The following is a 22,836-nucleotide window of genomic DNA, read 5'->3' as shown; positions in this document are numbered from 1 at the left end:
AAATATGATAATAAATTCTAGATGTACAAAAATCATTTTGTACACTTCCAGATTGTATTTTCTGACATCTTTTCCTTTCCCCACATTCTGCAGGTGATTGCTCGTGAAGGCCAGTCAGTGAGTTTTCTGTGTCGAGCTGAAGGAGAACCTACACCAGTTATTATGTGGATTTCCCCACAGCGCAGACGGATCACATCCAAGAGTTCAGGGCGCATTACTGTTCTCCCGAGTGGCACCCTGGAGATCCGCTATGCCCAGCTTACTGACAGTGGAACATACATCTGCATCGCTAGTAACGCCGGAGGCAATGACACCTACTTTGCCACGCTCACAGTGCGTGGCCAGCCACTGGACTCCGCCTCAGCCTTCTTTCTCAACCGCTCACTGTATAGCAGCGAGTTCTTCAATGACACAAATCTGAACAGCACACGTGTTTTCCTAAAGTTTACCTTGGACCTAACCACCATCTTGGTCTCCACAGCAATGGGTTGTATCACGTTCCTGGGGGTTGTTCTCTTCTGTTTCCTGCTGTTGTTCGTGTGGAGCCGGGGACGCGGCCAACGCAAGAACAACTTCACAGTGGAGTATTCTTTCCGGAAGTCTGAACCCACCACTGGAAGCTCCTCAGGAGGGACCAGGAAGTTCAATATGAAGATGATATGAAACAACGCAGCCAGGGGTCCCTCGGGGGAGGCATGAGCACGTCCTAAAAACGTGTTTAAGACACGCAAACACACACAGCCACTAACTCGCAAACTTTGAAAACACAATATAAGTTCCTGTCTATGGCTCCATTCAAAATTGAGTGCCCACAGCAAAACCGGAGCCATGACTTGATTTGATTTGTGAATGAAAAAATAATGACCCTGATCTCTCTAAGGTTTTATTCAGCTTGTGATAAAAAAGTGTTTGTAAGATAAGGCAAGGAACTTCAGTAATAATAGATATGAAAGAGATAAATTGAAAATTGGCTTGATTAGTGAGCTGTGGAATATTGGTATTCCTGTCATCATGACATTAATAAATGAGAAATATTTTCTATTTTATTGAAATTTCCATTCATGTAGAGAAATTTGCTGCACTATCCATTTATAGAATTTATAGCTTTGCTGTTTGTAGCTCTCCTCGTTAAGTGTGATGCATGTGGAGCTGCACTTGAGAGCTGTAAATTTATACCACTGAATAAAATGCATGGCTTTGGAAGGAAAATTGAAATGCTTTCTATAGAAGATATAAAAGTGAGTTCTTGTCTATTCTGACCATAGCTGAACAGTGAGAAGGATTACATAGGGTCAAACATGTCATTTATATTAACCTTTATATAAACCTTAATGATAATAGAAGGTGATTTGGATCCAGAAAAAGAAACATAATTGGCCTTTTCCTCTTTGTTGGATTTTGCGACATTAGCTGTGTGAGTTTGGGACGAACACACTGGCCGTAAGCTGCCATGACTGCCCGTGGCCTGGAGGGTTTGGTTAGGAAGTCAAGTCCACCAGACATGGGCCGCCACGGTAACTATAGCAACCGACACAAAAGATGGAAATGGGGACCGGTCTGGTGACCACTGGAGAATCGCTGGGTAGAAGAGAAAGGAAGAAAGAAGTCAGTGTGACCTCTACTTTCTCTCTTCTATATTATCATGCTCTGCCCACTGACCACCATCCCCGGTCCCCGCACTCTGCTGTGTTGGTAGATGCCTGACCTTCCTAATGCTGCCAGGGGGGAGCAGCCCGGAGAGTTGGGCAATACTCAGAGGCAGACAGAGGACACACAGTAGTCCTATAAGGGTGGGCACATGAACACATCTGCACTCATTTTAGAAGTGTAAAACACACATAGAAACACATGTATAGCACCTTTTCTCAGGAAGAGTGAATAACTAGCCAACAGAGTGCATGTAACCACACATACTTGCTCTGTTAAAATATAACATTCCAGCAATACTGTATGTAGAGCCATAAAGCTAACACTCATTCTCCGAGAGGGAACTGATGAATTTGTGAGTGACGAACAAAGCCATAGTATGTGTAGGTTGTTTTTTATACAGTAGTGTGTGCATGATTTAGTTATATAATGATAATTACTGCCACTGCCATCTTACAAGCTGTCGTGATGATCACAACACCATCTGCTGTAACTGGGCTTGCATAAAGTTGCAACTCGTAACACACACACACACACACACACACACACACACACACACAGAACTACCATCAAGGTTTTGTGGATTTATAGGAACAACAATCACAGGTCAACATACACATCAATAGCTCATCACAGCCATCAGAAACTGTGATATTGACTGCTCTCTCTCTGTCTCTGAGACGGTCAGTGTGCGAATGTCTCTGCCCCCCTAGCCCAGTGCATCCCCCCGCTTTGCCCCCACCCCCCCACACACCCCCACTGGGTCCTCCTTTGGGAGGGGTCCCTGGCTGGAGACCGAGGATTCAAATGTAAATGAAGTCGTGTTAACCCTACCCACACCATGTGCATCGTATAGTGGAGAGTAGTACTGTGGTTTTGAAAACAACAACAACAAAAAAAAAAAGATAAAAAACTTTATTTGAAGTGTTTTGTTGCTTCTTGTTTGTCCTCCATCTTTATTTCCTCAGTTGTTGTTCTCTGTGACCTTTTGGCCGTTTACCGTTTGACAACTCCCTGTCCTCCATGTGTGCTTGTCCTGATCTCAACACTTTAAAAGGTTCACATGCACAGTGAACAGACACTTGACACTGGCAGAGCAGATTTTTGATCAACAAAGAGCAGACATAATCTAAAATAATGATTAACCTAGTGGCACATTAATTTGGAAGTGTCACCAGAGAGGAATAAAAAAGTAAAAAGTAAAAAAAGATCTCACTTTAAAGTTCCTCCTTTGTTAAATAGTTAATAGTTTACTGTAACTCCAGTTACACAGTAAACCATAATCTAGCTAAAGATGCTAACAAATCAGCGTTTATTAATTTTAAGTACCGCTACATTATAAGTGGTTGCACGACACACACTAGTTATTAAGTATAGATGAGTTCTTACTAATTACTTACACTCTAAACCAATTGTTAAATACTAATATTTGGTTATATGGTAGCATATCTGACTAGAGAAAACACGAATTATAACATTAATACACATATAAATTAGACATTATATTTGAACAAAACAACATACTGTACCTCAGATTACAAAGTATTATACTAATGATAAAGACCAAATGGTTAAACACATGTTCTCCACTCATTCTTGTGCCTGTGTACCGCAGTTACATACTTACACAGCTGATGCCACTGTTGACACAGTAGAAATTAAAGCTTATATGTAACTTTTTTTTCAAATATCCTTGAGAATATCCTCCTAAATATATTTATCTTAAGGTGGAGAGTTGTGGAGTAACAAGACCTTATCCGGTGGTTAAAAAACAAGAACATATTACCAAACATCATCTCAGCAATTAAATGACTAAGTAAGGCTTGTAAGCAGACACACAACTACAAATCTGGACAAAGACCTGGTTTAGAAATGCTTTGCTCCAGGTAAGAGAGAACCTCAAACTCTCCAAAACTTTTGCTCCAAATAAATCTTCCAAACTCCATTTTTGTCCCTCGTGGCGGATGATGAAACTTCTGTGTCAGGATGAATAACTGAACAATTGTTAAAGATTCATGAGGCCGAATGAGAATTGAGAACAAATTAGACTGGTCTTTTACACTGCCTTCAACGGCGTCAGCGGCCTTCTTGGCTCACACGGTGTTGAGAACAGGACATTGTTGCCTTCATGGACATTTTCTCTCCCTGAGCCGACCCTTTTGTATTTCCATTCCCTGCTATTTCTCAGTGGAAACTAGGTTTAGAAGACAGTGAGAATGTCTGTCGTGACTGTCGATGGTGTTGTTGTGTGGACATCAATCACAAATGTAAGTGTAGATGAGGGTGAGTTTTCTTTTTTTTTTAAATCTTCTCCTTCTCCCTCTCTTTTCCGTCCTCCTCCCCTCTTCTTGTTCCGTGTCTTCTTAACATTTCCAACCCTCGTTGTCCCTGTTCACAGTATTAGGCTGGAATATGGTTGTGTGGTAGTAGACACGTGTTCTGTGTGGTCGGTGAGTTGGTGTCGTCGTTTTGTATGATTAGTTGCTCCTCGCGATGCCATCGAACACGGAGCAGTGACTGGATCAGTGGAGACAAGAGATGAAAAGGGGTGACCCAGGTTCCCTAAAAAAAAAAACATTGGTTCCCATTTCATGCCCGATTCCTGAGAAAAACATTTCTGGAACTCTCCCACTCTGCACAGTGCTGCTCTGGGATCTTTGTCTGGATATGAAAACCCATGGACTGGACTGTTTTCTCTGCTGATATAGTGACACACTTACAACTTATAAATGTAGAAAGGGGGGTTAGGAGTTGTTGTAAAACCGTGACTATGAGCCAACACTCACTTTATGCCTACTCTGCTACACTGAGTCATTTTAGCAAGCTGTCCATTCATTAAACACTGACATTTCAAAGATGGTGACGGTTAGAAATACATTCTTCTATCTATTGAAGCCCCACAAGTCCTTAACAGCTGAAAGAACCAATTTTCCTTCAAGATGAATGCTAAATTTTCCCCAAGAGGTTAATTATCTGAAGCGCTAGGAAGTTTATTAAACATTTTCTATATGGTATAGCTCTGCCAAACAATTCTTCAGCAGCACTCCTCAAAGTAAAGTTGTCCGTACACATGGCGTTGTTTGTGAAGCCATTGTCTTAGTCTGCCTGACAGACTCTCCGCATTTGTTGATACCAGTGGAGCGGAGCCTGATTCATCTCCTCTGTCGTGATTCTTGAGTAAGTAGGCTGAGCTATCCCCTGCTCCCTACTTCGATTCGCCCTTGCCTGGGGTTGGTGCACCACAGTCTAGACGCCCCATTTACAGCAGCAGTAGCAGCCCCCTCACCGTTAGGATATCTTCCACTAGGGAACTCTTAAAAGGTGCAGACCAAAATAAGACAAACCCTTAGACAACAATAATCACGGCACCGCGACCAGCTAAGCTTGAAATATTCTTTTTTTGTTTTGTTTGACATGATTTCTCAGCTGTATGAGGCTTTTTCTTTCAGTCTTCATGGTTGTTTTCTTATTTTTGGCCACAACAGAATAATTGTCGTCTCACCTTTAAGACTGCATTCCTACATCCTACATTCCTACATCTTCTGTCATGTCTGACTCCATATTAGCTCTAAATGAATCTGTCTCTTACTCCAGATCCTACAGCTGCTGTTTTGATTGGATTAGACTTCAGCTGAATTATCAGAGCTGAGAGGAGCAGTAATGGGATGACGGGGAAATGAGCTTGGCTGATTGGGTGATTACTTGCTTTATTAGTCTCACTACCATAGCAGATGAGTCAGAACAGTGTGTCATGCATACCTGGAGGTAGAACGCATGGTGTCATTTTACCTCCATACATATTGTGTCTGTCAGATAGAAGTACTACCTACACTAATATATCAATATAATATTCATCTGCATTTGGACATGTAGCAGAGCATTGCTGAAGGATTGTTTAAAGCACCTTGACCAGACATCAGTGTCTTCTTAACCTTGAAAAGACAGTTGCAAATGCCCCCCTTTCTACGTGGCAATACTGACCCCCAGTGGTCATTAGAAGTAACAGCAACAAACGGGCCCATACTGCTGATGCTGGTGCCAGTTTTGCGTGTCACAGGAAAATAAAACAAACAGTTCTGGGTCTCATACGGAGAAAAACTAGAGAGAGAAAATTGACTGTTAGCTTCATAAGTCAGTTCTGTACTGAATTTCCTATAGCCATAGTGTGACCTCATCTCCGATCTGGGCGTTTGGGGTGTTGTTTAGCTCGCAGACACCTGTGAGAGAAGCAGTGTCTGGACAGGCCTCCGTTCAATCAAAAGCAACAGCTCTGACCTGGTTTGCTGGGACTCTCTGCTGGGAGTCTGTAGATTAGACAAATACTTTCTGATGCTCCCACCAATCCAACCACCAACATAGCAAACAATAACCAACCATGATAACACGCCACAGCATCATTCTTTCTCTGTATATGACTGAGAACTGATCAGCAAATGGTCAGCTCCTCTCTAGAGAAATAACTTTCTTTCTTGTGGTCTTAGCAGGTTTAATCTATGCATGCCTTTTGTATACAGTGATTGGTCTTGCCAAACTGTCACCTACACTTGTACAGAGAGCTAAGGGTGCCATAGTTACTGGCCATGGGACTGCTTGAAACAAACCGCTGTAAGAGCACGTGAGACCTTTGAAATGTTTTAAATCTGGTACAAATCAAAGCCAGAGGCAAAGAATCACTTGAACCTGCAGTAACAAAGAAGTTTGCATCTTACAAATGAAGCACTTGTTTACTTGGGATGATTGTACTTTTACACATATGTATCCACACACTGAGGATGCTCAGATGTATCAGCTGAAGGCAAAGCGATTTATATTCCAAGCAGGATGGTGGGACTGATCAATGCCGTATGGGGATAGGATTATTATTGGCATCTTTCCATTGATCTATCTTGAACCTTGTCGCTCTCCCAGACTCTCTCTGGAGTAGGAGGAGGCGTATAGAGCTCAAATAGACCTGGTTGGCACTCATTCCTAGGTTTCCACATTTCCTTTAAGACGATTTCACTTTTCGTCTTTTAAGAACGAGATGGTGCCAGATTTTGACATTTTATTCTCCAGGTCTGAGCCAAAGTAGCGCTCTCTCCCTTCTCCCACTCTTTAGAGGAAGCTGTCACTGGGATAGCTCTGTATTTGTTGGAGCCCTCTAATGGAAAATATCAAGTGTATCTTGCAAATTTGGCTGGAATAAACACTTCTCTTCCTCTCTCTCTGTCTCTCTCTCTCTATCTCTGTCTACTTCTCTCTGTCTCTCTCTCTCTATCAACCTGGCGCCAAGCTCGTTAAACAGTTCATAACCTTTGTCATCAATCACTTATAGTTTTAGCACTAATGAATTTTATTTCCTCTTTGACATGTTGTTAGTGACTTCTGAAACCTAGGAATGGGTGCTGAGTGCTCCAATTAAATGCAGAGCTAACATAAAGACAAGCTGTTCTGCTCGAACGGTGTCAAATGATTAATGATTATAAAGTATGATCAGCTCATATTATTAACAAAGTAAGTACAAAGTTTTTTTCTCTGGCTACACAAACTGTACCTGAATCATAACACAACACATTTTTGCAACGCAATGCGGATCCTTGGATTTAAAGAACACAAAATGTACATATTAGATCTATTAGCCATATCATGTCATCAAATCTGTAGACCTCTTTGCCATGTCTGACAGAGGAAAATGACTGTTTAACTGTAAATAGTATAGCTATAGTAATATAGGATTTAATCGCTGCTTCTTTTTTCCAAGGATCTCCTCTGTTTTGTTCAGTCCCATGGCTGCTTGGTCTCAAAGTAAAGGATAAAACAATAATGTACTTGTCTATAAAACACACATGAGTTCTTTTTTTATTTCAATGTATGTTTTATATACTGTCAGTCTTGTAAATTAACTCCTTTTTTTGTCATAAAAGCATGATGTGACTCTGTCTGACGTGTCCTGTGTCTCTCCTTGTTGCTTGATTGTTGATTGATTGTGACATATTAGATGTTAGGGATTTGTGCTCCTCCAGAAATAAAGCATCAATCACAATTATGAGACCCAAAAATGCTCAATATTAAATAAAGACATTATGATGTAACTAAGAAAGGGATTGTAGTGACAAAACCAGAGATAATTATCAAAGTATGGGCTGAAAGAAGAATAAATATTATACACTCACAAACATTCATCAAGTTGCCACAAACACAACTTCTGAAAAAAGTTAATGTGGCCCCGTAACTGCTGGATGTGTAATTGGATTAGTCACCCATTGTAAAAGTTGATTATAAGTTATTGTTGTCTTCACAGAAACACTAAGTTTCCTCTGCAGCCAGAATCCACAAATTGTAGGATTTAAATATGCATGAAAGTATAAACTAAATCATTATTACCTCTTCACCCTGCTTCAAAACTGAGCCCTCTGATAAAGACAGCTGTGTGTTTTACAGTCATTTTTAAGTTTTTCAGGTAAAGAAAGGCAGAGACTGTGGCTGTTGTCTGTAATATATCAATTCCTACACACATATTTGAGTATATTAACCTTTTGGCAGTGTGAAGGAGGTTTTTAAATTATTACTGAAAATTATGAATAAAATGAAATGCTAATGACTGCACACTGCTGCAGTGAGTGACATGTTTCTTTCTCTTGAATAATGTCACTGAATTATTTTTTCTTAGCAAAAGAATACATCATAACTTTGTATTTAACTCTTTCTTGTGGAAATCTATTCCAGAGACCATAAAAAGTCATTGGCCTTTGAAGCTCTTGGGGTTCTTTTATTTTCTTCAGCAGGTCCATGGGCTGCAGAGGGTTAGAAATAATCTGGATTCACCTTTTACAAAATGTCACCCAGCGCCGCAGTGAGGATCAGTGATGTGTCTTTAATCGTTTCATGGCACAGACAGTATTCAGCTTCTGCAGTCACAGATGTTATAGTGATAAATCACTAGTTTAGTTTTAGTCATATCATTTGTGACTTTATATATAGACTTGTATGTATGTGTGTAATTCTCTAGAATTAATTTCCCAGACCCTGATACCTCTGTGCACCTTTAGGCAGATATTTGTAGTTTTATTTGGTACCACCAGATGGCAACATATTCCCACAGTAAGAAACCATCACACAGAAAATGAAAAGACAGTCAGCCAATTGTCTTGTTTCTTTATTTGTTTTAGTCAAAACACACTATTTTGCCATACTGGTTTTCACTTGATGTATTATTTGTTGCAGAGGCTGAAGGCAGACCAGCATCTCTGACAGACTCACTGTATAACTGGGAGGTGACTCTCGGAAGAAAGACTCTCTGTAAGACAGATCTGTGTGTGTGCGTGTGTGTGTGTGTGTGTGTGTGTGTGTGTGTGTGTGTGTGTGTGTGTGTGTGTGTGTGTGTGTGTGTGTGTGTGTGTGCCTGCATATGGGTGCAGGCATTTGATCAGCATCTTCGATTAGATGTCCACTTAACAAGTCAGATTCTCCCACCAGCACCTCCCTCGTAACCAAGAGAGGGTCCTGGTGCCTCGACCTCCACCATAAAGGTCACACTGCAGAGGTTAAAGGTGACCACACACACATACATTGATCTCTGTGAGAGCCATTCTTCCTCTCTTCCCTCCCATCTCTCCTGTCCAGTCAGTTTCTCTGCCCTCCTCCATTGCTCTTCTTCTCCCTCCCTCCTTATTTTTGTCTCAGCTCTATTTGAAATTGATTGTCTTCTACCATCACAAAGACACTTGGTTCTGATTGATTGATTGATTGGTTGGTAAGGGAAGAGGGAGAGAACATCAACACTGGGGCTTCCAGAGCTTGAGCTGATGGAAAATGCAAACTACACCATTTTGATGCACTGGAAGAAACCGTATTTCAGCTTCCTGGCTGTCGGTTTAGGCTTCAGTCGGCTTCTGAAGCAGACAAACACTCAGGCCAACTGAATTTAAATACAGGAACAAAACAGAGAAACTCACACACACACTCATACCTATGTGATGAAACAAAAAGCACATACAGATATAGACATGGAAATGTGGAGACTGTTTTCTTCACAAAGCTGTGTAACAATGGGGGTAAGACACAGTAATGAAGCTGATACACATACAAATACACATATTTTATACAAATATACAAACAGCACATAAAAGACAGAGTCAAAAAGAATGTAAATTTTACTTGGAAACCAAAACCCAGTTGTTTTTTCCTTGTTTCTCCCCCTCTCCTCCACCTGTAGAGGTACAGTTCATCCTGCAGTTTATTTACACTTATATAGTATCCATGCATAAAAGAATCCCTCATCCCACCCCTTATGAAGGATGGAGGTGATTTGGTTGGATCTCTTTTTTAATATGGGAATCACTTTAACACACATGTAGGAGACAATCTTCAGACACGAAATAAGTCAAAAAGAGATGCAAAACAGAACTTGGTGAGTCCTTTTGTGTCATCATTGACTTTACTAAACAGTTTTCTTACTCACAGCCTTTGTAGACCTGCTCATTTGTTCCCTACGCTGTCTTCTTCCTTTAAGTGTCTCTCTGAAGCGCAACAAGGACAACGTGCAAACCTACAAACAATATTTCGAAAGATGTCAAACCATAAGATAGCTCATACTTCACACGCTCCTTTAAAGAAATATAAAACAGAACAATCATTTTGCTGTGATTTTAATTTCACTCTCATTGCTAAACATTGTCATTATTGTTTCACTACATAACCTTTACAATATAGATCTGAGGTATATCAAGATGAATTGTCTATACATGCCTGCATCGCTGTGACCATGGACAGAGGGACCAGCAAAGAGGGTTTGGGTGGACGGGGGTCGCCGGCAAGTAGCATATGTCTTAAAGGATATGAAAGATCCAATAATTCCTGTACTGTTTGGTCAGTCAGTCATTGGTTGTCAAGTTTAGATGTGAGCCAATGAGAGAGGGATTTGTAAACAGTCATATAGACACACACACACACACCAACACTCAGATTACAAATAGCACAAAAATATCTCTGATGGGAGTGTGTGTGTATGTATGTGTGTATCACAGAGAGGACTCAGTGAGATTGTCTCACCAGCACTTTAAAAAACGCAAAACTCAAAGAAAGAATTGTGGCCTTAATATTTTTTTCCTCTTATTCTATGAAAAAAAGTGCTTTTTGAATTTGTCACATCTGTAGCTTTTGTGCTAGCATTTTCATGAGGATACCTCCAGTGTTGCCCCCTTTCACCCAGTGTGTGCCCTCCTTAGCTTTTTTGTGTTCATCTGTGTGTGTGTGTGTGTGTGTGTGTGTGTGTGTGTGTGTGTGTGTGTGTGTGTGTGTGTGTGTGTGTGTGTGTGTGTGTGTGTGTGTGTGTGTGTGTGTGTGTGTCTGTGTGTTGAGAGCAGTCCAACCCCAGGTTGAAGGAAAAAGGCACTCAACTCTTCCCACATGACAAACACCACCGTGTGTTTGTCATGCAGCACGACTGCTCTGTATGTTCACTTAAAAGCATATGTGCATCCATCAGTGAACCTGCATGTGTGTATGTGTATGTGTATGTGTATGTGTATGTGTATGTGTATGTGTATGTGTATGTGTATGTGTATGTGTATGTGTATGTGTATGTGTATGTGTATGTGTGCGTCCCAGGTCTAGTGTGAACAGGGCAGGCTTGAAGTATCTTTGGTATCGATGGCTATGTCACAGTCCACTTTATTCTGTGAGGTAGCCACACACATAACTGTTTCCATCACTGTCTGCTTTGGGTCTGAACTTCAAGCATTGGCACTAAAATCCTACAAAATCTTTTTTTTTTTTTCCCTCTGAACTTTAGAGGAAGTCCTAAATGGCATCACCAACCAGGAATCTGTTTTAGTGCACTATGTAACAACCAGAACCCAAAGTGCGGAGGAATGTCACTTCCATGTTTCCTACCAGTCTGATAATGGGCCTCCGATGCTCCCCTGCCGCCCCTGCAGCACCCTGCTTCCTCCTGCCTCTGTATCCTCTCTAATGTGATTATCTCCCGCTAGAAGATGCTACACAACAAGTGGCTTTGCACACAAAAAAATAAATAAATAAATAAAAGACACAAAGAAATTAGGCGGTTCTCATGGTAACCAAAATACACCATCAGCAGAGGAATGCAGCGACAGTCAAGTTCAAAGGGGTCAAAGTTCAGAGAGTCCTTTATGTCCAGACAGTCTGTCAATTCCAGCACACAGGTATTAACAAATATGCACAGTTTGTCACTTGTGGTATCCCTTCCTTGTATGTGCATAGGATCAGTCTTTGACATGTTGATTCTTGTTCTTTTCTATCTTTAAGTTTTTACACTTTGTTGACAAGGTGCTTCTTTACATATAGGTTCAGCACAACATAGCACAATAGTCACGAGAGAGGAACCATGTGTCTATGGTACTATTATTACCCGCATCAATAGTAAGGAGGGAAAAAGAAAGGAAAGACACAACAGGGGGAGTAGCAAGAGAGATAAATAGAGACTAAATAAGACAGAAAGAGGAAGAGAGATTAACTTAAAGAATATTTACATTTTCATTTTCATTGTGTTATATGTCAATCACATCAATGTTTTTCTGAGGTATGGAATAGGCAACATGCCCGTTTAGTGCTCGCAGTTGGACGTTTGTAATGACACAGACCAGACATAGTGGGGCACATGGCGACGGAGCAGGCTGCACCTGTTCTCTGATTATCATAAAGAGGCAAACATCATTGGCACTCGGGATCCTATATTGTGACATTTGACCTCTGCATTTGGCCACTAGAACAGAGCAGACCCCTCCCACCCTCCCTACTCTCAGGGATGACACTGCCTACCATCGTCCCTGTTTGATTGTTCTCCTTTTGTAACCTGAAAATAACCTCTCAAGTGGCTACACGGTCTACGGCCATGTAGTCATAAACCAAGTCTCAAGAAGCAAACATTCAAATATGTATCAAAGGGTGTTTGGATGATTAATGTGTCTCTGTATGATCAGTGTTTGCAGGGCTACACTTAAGCTTATACAGAGCAGCTAATGGTTTCTGCATCCCAATAAAAAATCTACACTACAAGCTTCAGTGTTCCAGTAGACCTGCACCAACATGCTATAAACATGTTCTGATGTGTTTTACATGGACAGCAGGTGGCGCTGTTACTCTGAGCGGGTCGAGTCACTGCAGAGGAATTGCACCCAGCATGTGCACACTACACGAAGGCCTGGTTAACGCAGGTAGCGGGTCAATGGACATATTTCACAGACGCCTCGGTAGTGTCATCTGCTGTTTACTGTGTGAATGTGTCTGCTCAACGCGTCCAGCTGTCTGTTCCCTGTTTGGTGTGTTTGCAAACTGACAACAGGCAAAGCAGAGGTTTCTAGAGCAAAGCCCTCCCTGTTCAGCGCCTTGACGCACGCCCACAGTGTGGCGGATGCATTTTCTTTGGTTTTCAGGTGGATTTGATAAAAGCCACATGTGGTTGTTGCAGCGCAGCTCTCTTAAAGCTACTGGATCTTTGGTTTGATGGGCCACAGATTGTAAATGTACGCTGGGCCCAAAGAGTGACGTTCAGATTAAATGAAAACGCGTGGAGCACTAAGAAGATCTGATTCATCTGCACAAGTCCTCAGCACTTTGAGCAGATGAATTAGATGAGTGATCTGACGCTACACACCCTGTAGCTCTGCAGGATCTGATGGATCTGAGACCACCACCACCACCACCACCACCACCACCACCTCCTCCTCCTCCACGCGTGTGTTCAACGATCCGTCAGGCCTTGGAGAACGTGGTTGCAGAGGAGGTACCGGGTTGGTGAGGTGAGGCGCTGCTGTTGTTGCTACTTCCGTGTGGAGTGTGCACATGGCCATGGCCGTGGCCGTGCACCCCGTGAGTGTGCTCCTCCGTGTCCCAGCGGTCCGGACAGCGGCGGCGTGAGTTCATGAAGAAGTTGGAGACGGTGGAGAGCTCCAAGCCCAGCTGCTGAGAGATGGTGAGCTGCATCTCCTTGGAGGGCCGGCGGTTCTCTCTGAAGATGGCTACCAAGGTGCGACGCTGCAGGTCGGTGAAGACCAGTCGCTGCTTCTTTGGCAGCTGGCTCCGCTCTCTTCCTCTATCCTCCTCCTTGCGTTTACATGCTGGAAAGAGAGAAAGGGGAGGCAGAACAGATGTGATTTTATTTCCACCTGCACATCATGAGGATTTACAGCATGCAAAATACAAAACTAGATAGGCAGAAACAAATAATCAAAGAAATCAGGCTAAGATAAATATAGTAGTAATAATAATTATACAGTGACAGTATATAAATAAAAAATTATAACATGCACATGTAGTATCAGCAGAATATGAACACAACAAAACCGAGTGGGAGGGGAGGGAAGGTAGAAGGGGAGGCCATAAGGCGATGCTGGGGTGTGTGAGAGCGGTGGCCTGATGGTTAGAGGAGAGATCTGGTGACTGTGGGGCTGATGAATCAGATTGAAGCATCTCTCCTATTCTGGTCAGAACTTACATATCTGAGCATGATTCACACATTAAACCTAAATCAATTTCAAAGCAAGCGGGGAGTCACACCAGCCTTTAATGATCAGTACAGTGAAGCCTTTATTATAATATAATGTTGGATTTCTAATATTATACCATATGTAGAATTGAAATGTTTAAAATCCACCGCGAACATTTATGTTTTTTTTCTTATCATAATAAACTGGTGGATGCAGAAAGTGCATTTCAGACACACAGCGGATGAAATGTGGACCTGGCCTCGAATGGTTTCTGTGTAGTGTTTCCTATAGTTGCAGCTGCAGCAGGACATGACAGTGACATTAAAGACAGACACCGGACAGATTCATTGTTCATTTAGATACTTGTAAAATGATGATCAGTCATGTAAAGCTTGTGGATTATAGTCCAGCGAGGTTATTTGAAATTGCTGATTATTCTGTTTTAACTAAGTGACTTTAATTCCAGTCTCCGTGTCTCATGGTCAACTCCTCTTTAGAGAAACACTTTGTAGTGGACAAATTGTTTTCATTGTGGCTCTGTGCGTCTGTGATGAAACCGGAGGAGCGTGATGTGAAATGCTGACAAAGAAGCGGCCTGTCGTGCCTGGATGCACCGTCAGTAGGCTCGGCTCTGGCTGTGGAGACTGGAGGGAGTCTGTTCTGTTCTGCTGCCCTAAAAAGCTGCAATGATCGATTTTCCGCGGTTTTCTCCCGAACACGTGGTCCAGTAATCAGGGCTCCCTTCCCCACCCGATCGATCCCCATCGATCCGAGAGACTGAGGTGTGTGTGTGTGTGAGTGAGTGTGTGTGTGTGTGAGCTCGTGCACTGTTCTCGTTGGGGAGTGTGACTCGGGAGCGCGCTTTGTGACAGACAGACGCAGAAGAAATTGTTTATCTGTGAGAGAACAAAGGAGATGTGGCGGAAAGAAAAAAAGCGTGGCAGTCATCCAGTCTGGAGGAATGACTCTCCCATGTGTCAAAGATGATTTTCTTCTTTTTAAAGAAGTGCCCGCCCGCGCGCGTGCACGAGATGGGGAGGTGGTGGTGGTGGTGGTGGGTGGGGGGGGTGTCTACTGGGCTGAGTGAAAGAAAGAAAGAAACAAAGTGGAATGATATTTATCTGCAACCCTGAAGTGTCTGTGCACATGTGTGGGGGAGGAAGGGAGTGAAAGAGGAGGGGATGAGGGAGAAGGGAGAGGAGGGAGAGAGGGGATAAAGCTGGCTGCAGTGTGGAGGTAGTGTATGCAAATGATTGATGACTTTAGAGCAGGTTTAGACAACAGCAGTAAACAGATCTGACTGGGAGGTGGTGGTGGGGTGGGGGATCAATATGAATGTGCACATGTATGCATGTCTGTGTGTGAGCGTGCATGCGTTTGAACGGCCATTGTTCATGCCTGTTACTGCAAGCAAAGCATAATTATAAGGTATTTTTCCTCCGCAGGATGTGTGTCATGAGTTTGTCCCCTCATTAGACCTCCGGAGATACATCACTCCATCTTTCCTCCACTTCTTCAACTGTTTTCCTCTTGTTGTTTTTCTCAATTGTTTTAATTTGCCCTCAGATTGATAGCCCCCATATTGATTGATCCGCACTTCAGAACCATTTCATGGAACGTTTATTCAATTGGTTCAGGCCCAGCCATGCCAGAATCTCCTCGCGGCTCTCTAAGTGCTGTCTCAAACCAAACTCAATACTCCCTAATGTAATGACTGAATGTTAGTGCTAATATAGTGATAATTTAATATGTAATGCCTGTTTTCGAACAACTTGTGCTACCGGCCATTTCACAATGCCAACACCAGTCTGGTTCCCCTCCATCAGTTCAAATGCAGCTCGCAGGCTTGCAGAGCAGCACAGTTACCATCCTAACCGAGTGAAAACCACAGAGTTAGCACAAAGCCAGGGTCTGCATGATCAATGCATATTACAGATATGAGACTCCACTGGACTTCTGAACATTCCCCCTCCACAGCAATGAAGACAACCACAGGCAAGGAAATGAAGGAGCTGCTCATTAAAGTGCCCTCTCCTGAGACGAGAACCAAACCATTAGAGGCTATCTTTGGTTGCCTCATTACTAAATGGGTTTTTCTGAAGAGACAAGTAGTGACACTCAGCAGTCTCAAGTGGCACTTGCTCATGTCATCTCTTTCATATGTCCTGGTGTCAGTGATGCTAAAGGTATCCGGCCACTGTCACTTTGCTTAATCTCAGCTTCTTGCTGTGCAGCATATTAAGCTGCACTTGTGTCTTCTTTAAGAGCTGCTCTGCTTCATCATTTAAGTGGCTTGATGTTGTTTCTATATATGAAGTAGGAGGACGTTGGTTGACTTTGATTGTCTGAGGGGAATTTACAACTAAAAAGTGCGCTGGCTAACAAATCCCTTTCTGACATGTTTAAATACAAAATAATTAGATGCAACATTTACTTAAAAGAGTGTGATTTCACCTGCTTCAATCAGATAATCAGACTGATTTCAAACTCTGTCAGCAACAATAGGATTTTTGTTTTGAGACATTCTGAAAAGCTCATAAGTGAATGGGAGTCACACACCGTCTATGTCTATTCTGTAATGTGGTGATATGATGAGGTTTACTATAGTTTAAATCCTCCAAATACAAAGAAACACAAGCATAAACAAAAAGCAATGAATAAGCAATGGTAAGCAAGGTGTGTGTGTGTTTCTTCACTTAACACTAACTTTAAGTGTGTGTGTGTGTGTGTGTGTGTGTGTGTGTGTGTGTGTGTGTGTGTGTGTGTGTGTGTGTGCGTGTGTGTGTGTGTGTGTGGATGGATGGATGGGTGGATGGATGGGGGGAGAGAAGAAGGGGAGAGAGGGGGGTGGTGGGGGCAGACGGTGAACTAACCGCACCGTGCTGCTGCTAGTCGACGCCTGGACGGACGGATGAGATCGGGCTTTGTGTGCGGTGAGACGGGCCCTCTCCCGCCCTGGACGGACTACTGCAGGCGAGAAACAGTTTGGCGTCAATCACTTTCTGTCACACCTCCCAGATGTACGGTTATTGATTATAGTGATCATACTATAGGCCTTTTCATTGCTGGGAAATAAAACGCCCGAGCCCCCTCCCACACTCCACCCAGCCCCATTGACCATCACCCACATGCGTAACAACACACAGCGGCGGTGACAACAGCTCTGCCTTCATCCTGAAAATACTCTTAGTTGATTAGCATTAGATTATTTGAAAGCTTCGGTTTATGTCAGTGTAAAGCCTGTGTTGCGCTGTTGAGAGAGTGATCGGCAGCTTTACAGCCTATCAGATAACCTATCAGCTTCCAGTCTATTAAGTCTTAAGCGCGCTTTTAATGCCTCTCCGTTTATCATAAGCAAGCTGAGTACTTTATTTACTCCAAAACAAGTCGAAATATAAGAAAAATCCGCCCGAGAGAGAGCACAGCCTTCCCGCAAGCATATGTCGCTGCTTTTCTAAAATAAAATAAAACAAGGTTTTCGATGCAAACGGGGAAAATGAGCCATCGAGTGTAAGAAAGAAGAGACAGACAGCGTTCAGAAATATTTCCTGAAAGGCTGAGAAGTATTTATCAAAATCTTATCATAACAGACAGATGTCTCTTTTCTGGTCGATTTGGTTCTAAACAGATAGAAAAGATGTTTAATGCTCGGGGTTTTTGCTTTTAGATCGTGTGCGTAATGTCTTATGTACACGTATATCTTTAATTTATTTTCAGGAAATGTATCATTTCAAGCTTTGGCAACAACAACAAAGACCAATTTTTGCCTGAAATATTAAGAAATGTGCCGCCTGTAGCAGCAATGCTGGTTTTAAAGAGTGCCTAATGTGCAAAAGTACAAATAATAATAATAATAACTGAAGGGAAAATTATTTAAAATAAATCTGGGTTAGATGAAAACAATAATTTAATTGAAAATCAATTCATTATTATTATTGTGGCTGTTCTGACATTTTAACACATGCAAATGGCTAAATAGGAAATTATATAGGACGTTAAGATGAGGCTCTGTTAAAATGGGCAAACACAAACCCACACGACTCTCTCACACGCCAAAGCAGAGCGACACCCAGTATAATACTGGAACAAGCTTACGTGTTATAAATGAATATATGCGGACATTAATTTGAAAGAAAGTGGGAATTCGACTGTGTTTCAACACTAAATTACTGCTCAGGGAGGGAACTGTCCCTTCAGCACCAGGAGGCCTTTGCCAAAGTGACATGAAGCAATTACTGAAGGTTTACCAAAACAAAGTAAAGCTGTGCTGGGAATGTAAGAGCTTGATTTATAGAGAGACATTAAATCAACAGCATTGTTGTTGCTGCTGTGTACGCGTTCATCTTCATTATTATATTTCTATTTATTACACCTTAAGGCAAAATAGCAGGTAAATAGAAATGAGCTGGTAGCATCTAATCTTATTACTGACCTCAAATTTTAAAGTCCTAAATCATGGGCGCAAATCTTATCAGCTTGTTTGGTTAAGTTGAAATAATTATCAGTTATTAGTTCACTAATACTTACTAACACTGCCACACATATCTCGTCCTCATACAGTATGTTTTAATAGCTTTTACAGGTCACCACACATTAACTCTCATTCATACTGAGTGTTGAAACATCCGTATATTGGCCATGCAAAACGAGTTCTGTGTGTTACAGGGGGAGATGACCAGAGAGCAGAAATGAAATAAGGGTGGAAGAAAAGGGATCTGCTTTGCTGATGCTGGTACAGGGCCAGAGCAGAGAAAGGAGGGGTGGGGGAGGCAGGAGGAGGGAAGGAGAGAGGGAGAGAGAGAATGAGGGAGCCGAAGAGAGCAGAAGAGAGGAAATCAATACCGATTCAGAGTGAGTCAGATAAGCCTGAACAATGTATAGTGCAGACACACTCTATAAGCCAGTCACACACACACTCATGTGCATGTGGAAGAACTACACAGATGCACTCGTGCATGCACACATACGTACACACTAGGTGAAACGTGCTTGCATGCCTCCATAAGGATGCATTACAAACCCCATAAAGCATACAACCTTTAAATTCAAATGACATCACAACCTTGGATTGCTTTGAGGATTTGCTGACATGAGCAGAAAGGACTCATTACTACAATTCGATGGGCAACTGATGCTCTGATGCTTTTTGTCTCCTGTAACATGCTCATCTCTTACGATCGCTTCGTGTTTGTGTGTAAAATATCGGACGCTCTGTCCTGATTTCACTTGCAGTCTCTTTTGCAAAATGTCCGAGAGGCTCCTTTTGTTTGAAGCTGAGGTTTCGGGACTGGAAGTCTTCTCCATCCTGGTTGGTGTCAGATCTGTGTTATTGATATTTCACAGGATGTTCGGGGTGTAAACAGCGTTCTTCAAAACCACTTACACGCCCTGTGCAGTGAGACTAGTGTGTGGTCCTTAGCTGTTAACCACAGATTTGACTTTGCTTACCTAGAAGATGCTGTTACAAGCTCTAACACCACCACATTCTGCCTCTCTCTCTTTCTTCCCTTCTCTCCTTCGTCTCCCTTATACTTATCAATTATTAAGGTTGGTATTGATCCTTTCACTACCCAGCCTCTATCTGGCTGTTCACAAAGCCCAAACCAGCCTGCCCTCACTCAATCAATGGCATCTCCTACCTCTTCCAGCTCTTTTTCCACATGTCAGTTTTGCTTTTCTCGCCTTTGCACTTAAGCTGGACCGACTGAAGTTTTGTACATCCCAATTTGGTCCATTTGGATTCTTCAGAAAATATGAGAAACATCAAAGTGATATTAATCTTTCATGGCACAAGCACGTTTGATGGGCATTAAAGGATGGGTCTGGTAAGGGAGGATGGAAAATGGCTGTGTGCATGGTTTGACTTTATGAGACATGCTCTGATTCAGCCTCTCCTCATCTTCCTGTCAATGATTTTTTTTTTTTTTTTGCCTTGTTTTGTTTTTTGTTTTCTTCTGTGGCGCCGATCTCCTGAACCCAAACAGCCTGCCTGCCCGTTGCCAGGTTAACCAGTGAAAGATTAGTGATATTATTTACATATGCTGCAGAGAGGGAAGAGAAAGAGAAAGAAAATAGAGATGGAGAGCACCAGGGAGTGGGAGAAGAGGGGGTTGGGAAGGGGAAATGGCCTTATTGATCTCCTATGTGCAAAGCCAGGCAAACACTGAAAGGACAGAACTACACTATTAATGACACTCACAGCTTCAGCGACTAATCCCTATCCATCTATCTATCTATCTATCTATCTGTCTATCTATCCATCTATCCATCTATCTATCTATCTATCTAAAATCAACTGTTGTGTGGTTGAAAGAGTATGAGGTAGGTATGACTGTAATGTTTTTTACTATAGAACAATTACACACTAGCTGTTGTTATTGAAACAATATGCACATTATGCATAAAAGTGATGTTTTTGTAGTTTTATCCCTCAGTGTTGAAACAGTCTGTCACCATTTCCCAACTCAGGGCTGGTTTGAAATAGATCTGACTCCCAACAGTACAGCCTGTATCTTTAAACTTTGTTAACATGATATTATAGGATGTCTATGGTGCGTGTGTTTGGTGAATAGTGTTTATTCAAATGAAATCATGATTACATTCACGTTTTGCATGTTGCCCACCTGACTCCGCTCACCAGTGATGAGTGTGAGCGATCATACCTGTCTAGGCTCTAAATTTAGAGCTTTTACTACAGAGTACTAAATGAAAAGCCGGAGAGACCGTGCGGTTATTGCATCTTTCAGCTCCGATACGAGTATTGATCCGTGTGCCACATTTAAAAGGGAGAGTGGGAACTGGCGTATTGATTAGGGAGCCTGGGGTCACCCCGCTTCTCCCGCGCAAATAGTTGGCCCAGTAGCCTCTCCACCACCGCTGTGTGTTTATAGTCGGACACACAGAGAGGGAGAACGCGTCGGGGGAGGGCAACTATTTCGAGGTTTATTGTGAATCAATGGCGATTTGCTATGTGCCGATCAAAAATATAGACCTACAAATTTAGCCTACAACCGCCCGCGTAAACACAAATGTGCACGCCCAAAGCAATTATTAATACCTTTGGTTTGGAGACATCTAAATTAACAACAACCAGACGTGCTCTCTTTCAATGAACAGTCTTGTATTTGGTTCAGGTTCGTGATGCAGTTCATTTCGGTGATGACACCGTTTTGCTCTAGTTGAACTGTCCGTGGTGCTGAAGGCCACCTGAAGGCACCTTAGGTTATGTCTGTTTATGATTTGACGATAAGAAAGTGGAAGGTGACCGGCCTGTTACTAAAGACTTCTCATGGTAAATATTACCACTGTAATGGCAGTATCTTACCGGCCAGTCGAAGTGCAGACATCCGCTGAAACTCGGGCTCCTGCAGCCACTTCCACATCCTCCTGAATGTCTCCCGGCCTGACTTGAGCTTACTCCAGGGTTTGGGATTCCGTAGCAGGTCCGAGAGGGTTCCCTGCGACCGGCTCAAGATCCTTTGGGCGAAAATGGCCTGCGGGATGGAGTACCGCTTCAACTCGGCCGTTATCCTCTGAGCCACTTCCTTTGTGTTGATTTCCTCTGCCTGGATGCCTGACCCTGCTACTCCCTGTCCGGCTGCGTGGCCGTGTCTCTCCCGGTCCCCCAGCATCACCGCGCCGTTCGCCTGGGAGTGGAGGTGACTGTGCGGGTGGTGGTGCATGCCATTGAGGTTAGAGATCATGCCGTGGCCGTGACCCCCTAAACTCCTTGCCAGGTGTTCTTGGTCACTTCGGGACAGCATAGAGGCGTGAGATTCAAACCCTGACACCGGAGAGAGCATCTTAGCGTCGGTAGAGAGGTGCGCACTCGGACCATAGGCTGAGAGCGGCTGCTGGGAGTTGTGCAAAGAGCCCAGCCCGCTGGACAGTGGGGATAGCGAGCCGTGGCCCATACCAGACACGGACATCTCTTTGGGGTAGTGACTGTACAGATTGCCCATGGAGGCGAGCCCCCGGTGGTCATCCCGCATTAGCGTGAAGCTGCCGCTGACATTCCCGGCGGAGAGTCGCTGATGAGCGGCAGCATGGTGGTGTGAGTGAGGATGGTGAAACTTATCCGAGACGGTGGATATCGGAGGTAGATGCTGCAGGGGGGTCAGGGTGGTATAGGTGTTGCTAAGGCTCATCCCGGTCTCGCACATGGTGATGGACGGATGCAGGTGTCCGGACAGCGCAGACGGGTCTGTCCGGTAGTCCCCGCCGGAGCCCTCCAGGAGTGAAGCCATGCCGGACACCATGGCTGACCGCGCGCCGGGAGTGTGAGACACCAAACTCCGGGGAGTGGAGCTGGGGGACGGGGACGGCCGTGCGTGCGGAGAGTTCATGAGGTCCCCCGCCTGGGAGTGCGATGAGACGCTGTGGAGGTTCTCCATGGTGAGCTCCATAGCTGAAAGCATAAATGTTTACCTGTCCCACCCTCCCCACCCTCTCCCGTCTCTCCCTCTCGCTCCTGTCTCTCACTCAGGGACGCGTGTTCTCCCTCCTACCCCGTAGCCCTCCTGGAGCGATAAAATGACCAAACCTGTTTAACGCCAATCCATTGATTAAAATTCACCGATCAATCCTCTGTGGTCTAGATAAGTTCTGATGTTCCGAGACGGGTACACACCGAACGAGTCTGCGGAGTCGCAGCGCTTTACGCGTTCATGTGGATGGGAGCTCTCCAGGGCGATATCTCATCTCTGGTCCAACAGCGCTTCCAATAAGTGCAGGCTGAGCCGCG

The 22,836-nt window shown here is 43.4% G+C and overlaps 2 protein-coding genes across 3 annotated transcripts in view; one reads left to right on the top strand and one right to left on the bottom strand.

Moving 5' to 3' along the window:
• The window catches only part of LOC113172318 (leucine-rich repeat and immunoglobulin-like domain-containing nogo receptor-interacting protein 3), a 33,436-nt gene extending 25,871 nt beyond the window's left edge, over positions 1 to 7,565 (top strand). The window contains exon 4 of the mRNA XM_026375239.1: positions 94 to 7,565. Within this exon, the coding sequence (XP_026231024.1) occupies positions 94 to 663 (570 nt within the window). The 3' untranslated portion in view covers positions 664 to 7,565. The remainder of the gene's footprint in view (positions 1 to 93) is intronic.
• Positions 7,566 to 13,359: 5,794 nt separating this feature from the next.
• On the bottom strand, positions 13,360 to 22,498 carry onecut3b (one cut homeobox 3b). Of its 2 annotated transcripts, XM_026375113.1 has the most exons (3): positions 21,418 to 22,498; positions 13,487 to 13,724; positions 13,360 to 13,417 (listed from the first exon to the last, which is right to left on the bottom strand). In XM_026375113.1, the coding sequence occupies exons 1-3, from the start codon at positions 22,496 to 22,498 to the stop codon at positions 13,360 to 13,362; spliced, it is 1,377 nt and encodes a 458-aa protein (XP_026230898.1). The 2 variants fall into 2 exon arrangements, with proteins under 2 accessions (XP_026230898.1, XP_026230897.1); XM_026375112.1 differs by having other exon boundaries at positions 13,360 to 13,724.
• Between the last annotated feature and the right edge of the window lie 338 nt (positions 22,499 to 22,836).

Source organism: Anabas testudineus, chromosome 17 (genome assembly GCF_900324465.2).
Source record: "Anabas testudineus chromosome 17, fAnaTes1.2, whole genome shotgun sequence".
Lineage (NCBI taxonomy): Eukaryota > Metazoa > Chordata > Actinopteri > Anabantiformes > Anabantidae > Anabas > Anabas testudineus.
Note: the sequence above shows the minus strand (reverse complement) of the source record. Positions and strands in the feature narration are given on the sequence as shown.

Bases quoted from the DNA above. Each gene is read 5' to 3' on its own strand.
- onecut3b (XM_026375112.1), bottom strand. From the start codon at position 22,498: ATGGAGCTCACCATGGAGAACCTCCACAGCGTCTCATCGCACTCCCAG. The intron at 13,725-21,417 runs GTAAGATACTGC...CTCTCTTTCCAG, and splicing joins GTCTGCACTTCGACTGGCCG to CATGTAAACGCAAGGAGGAG.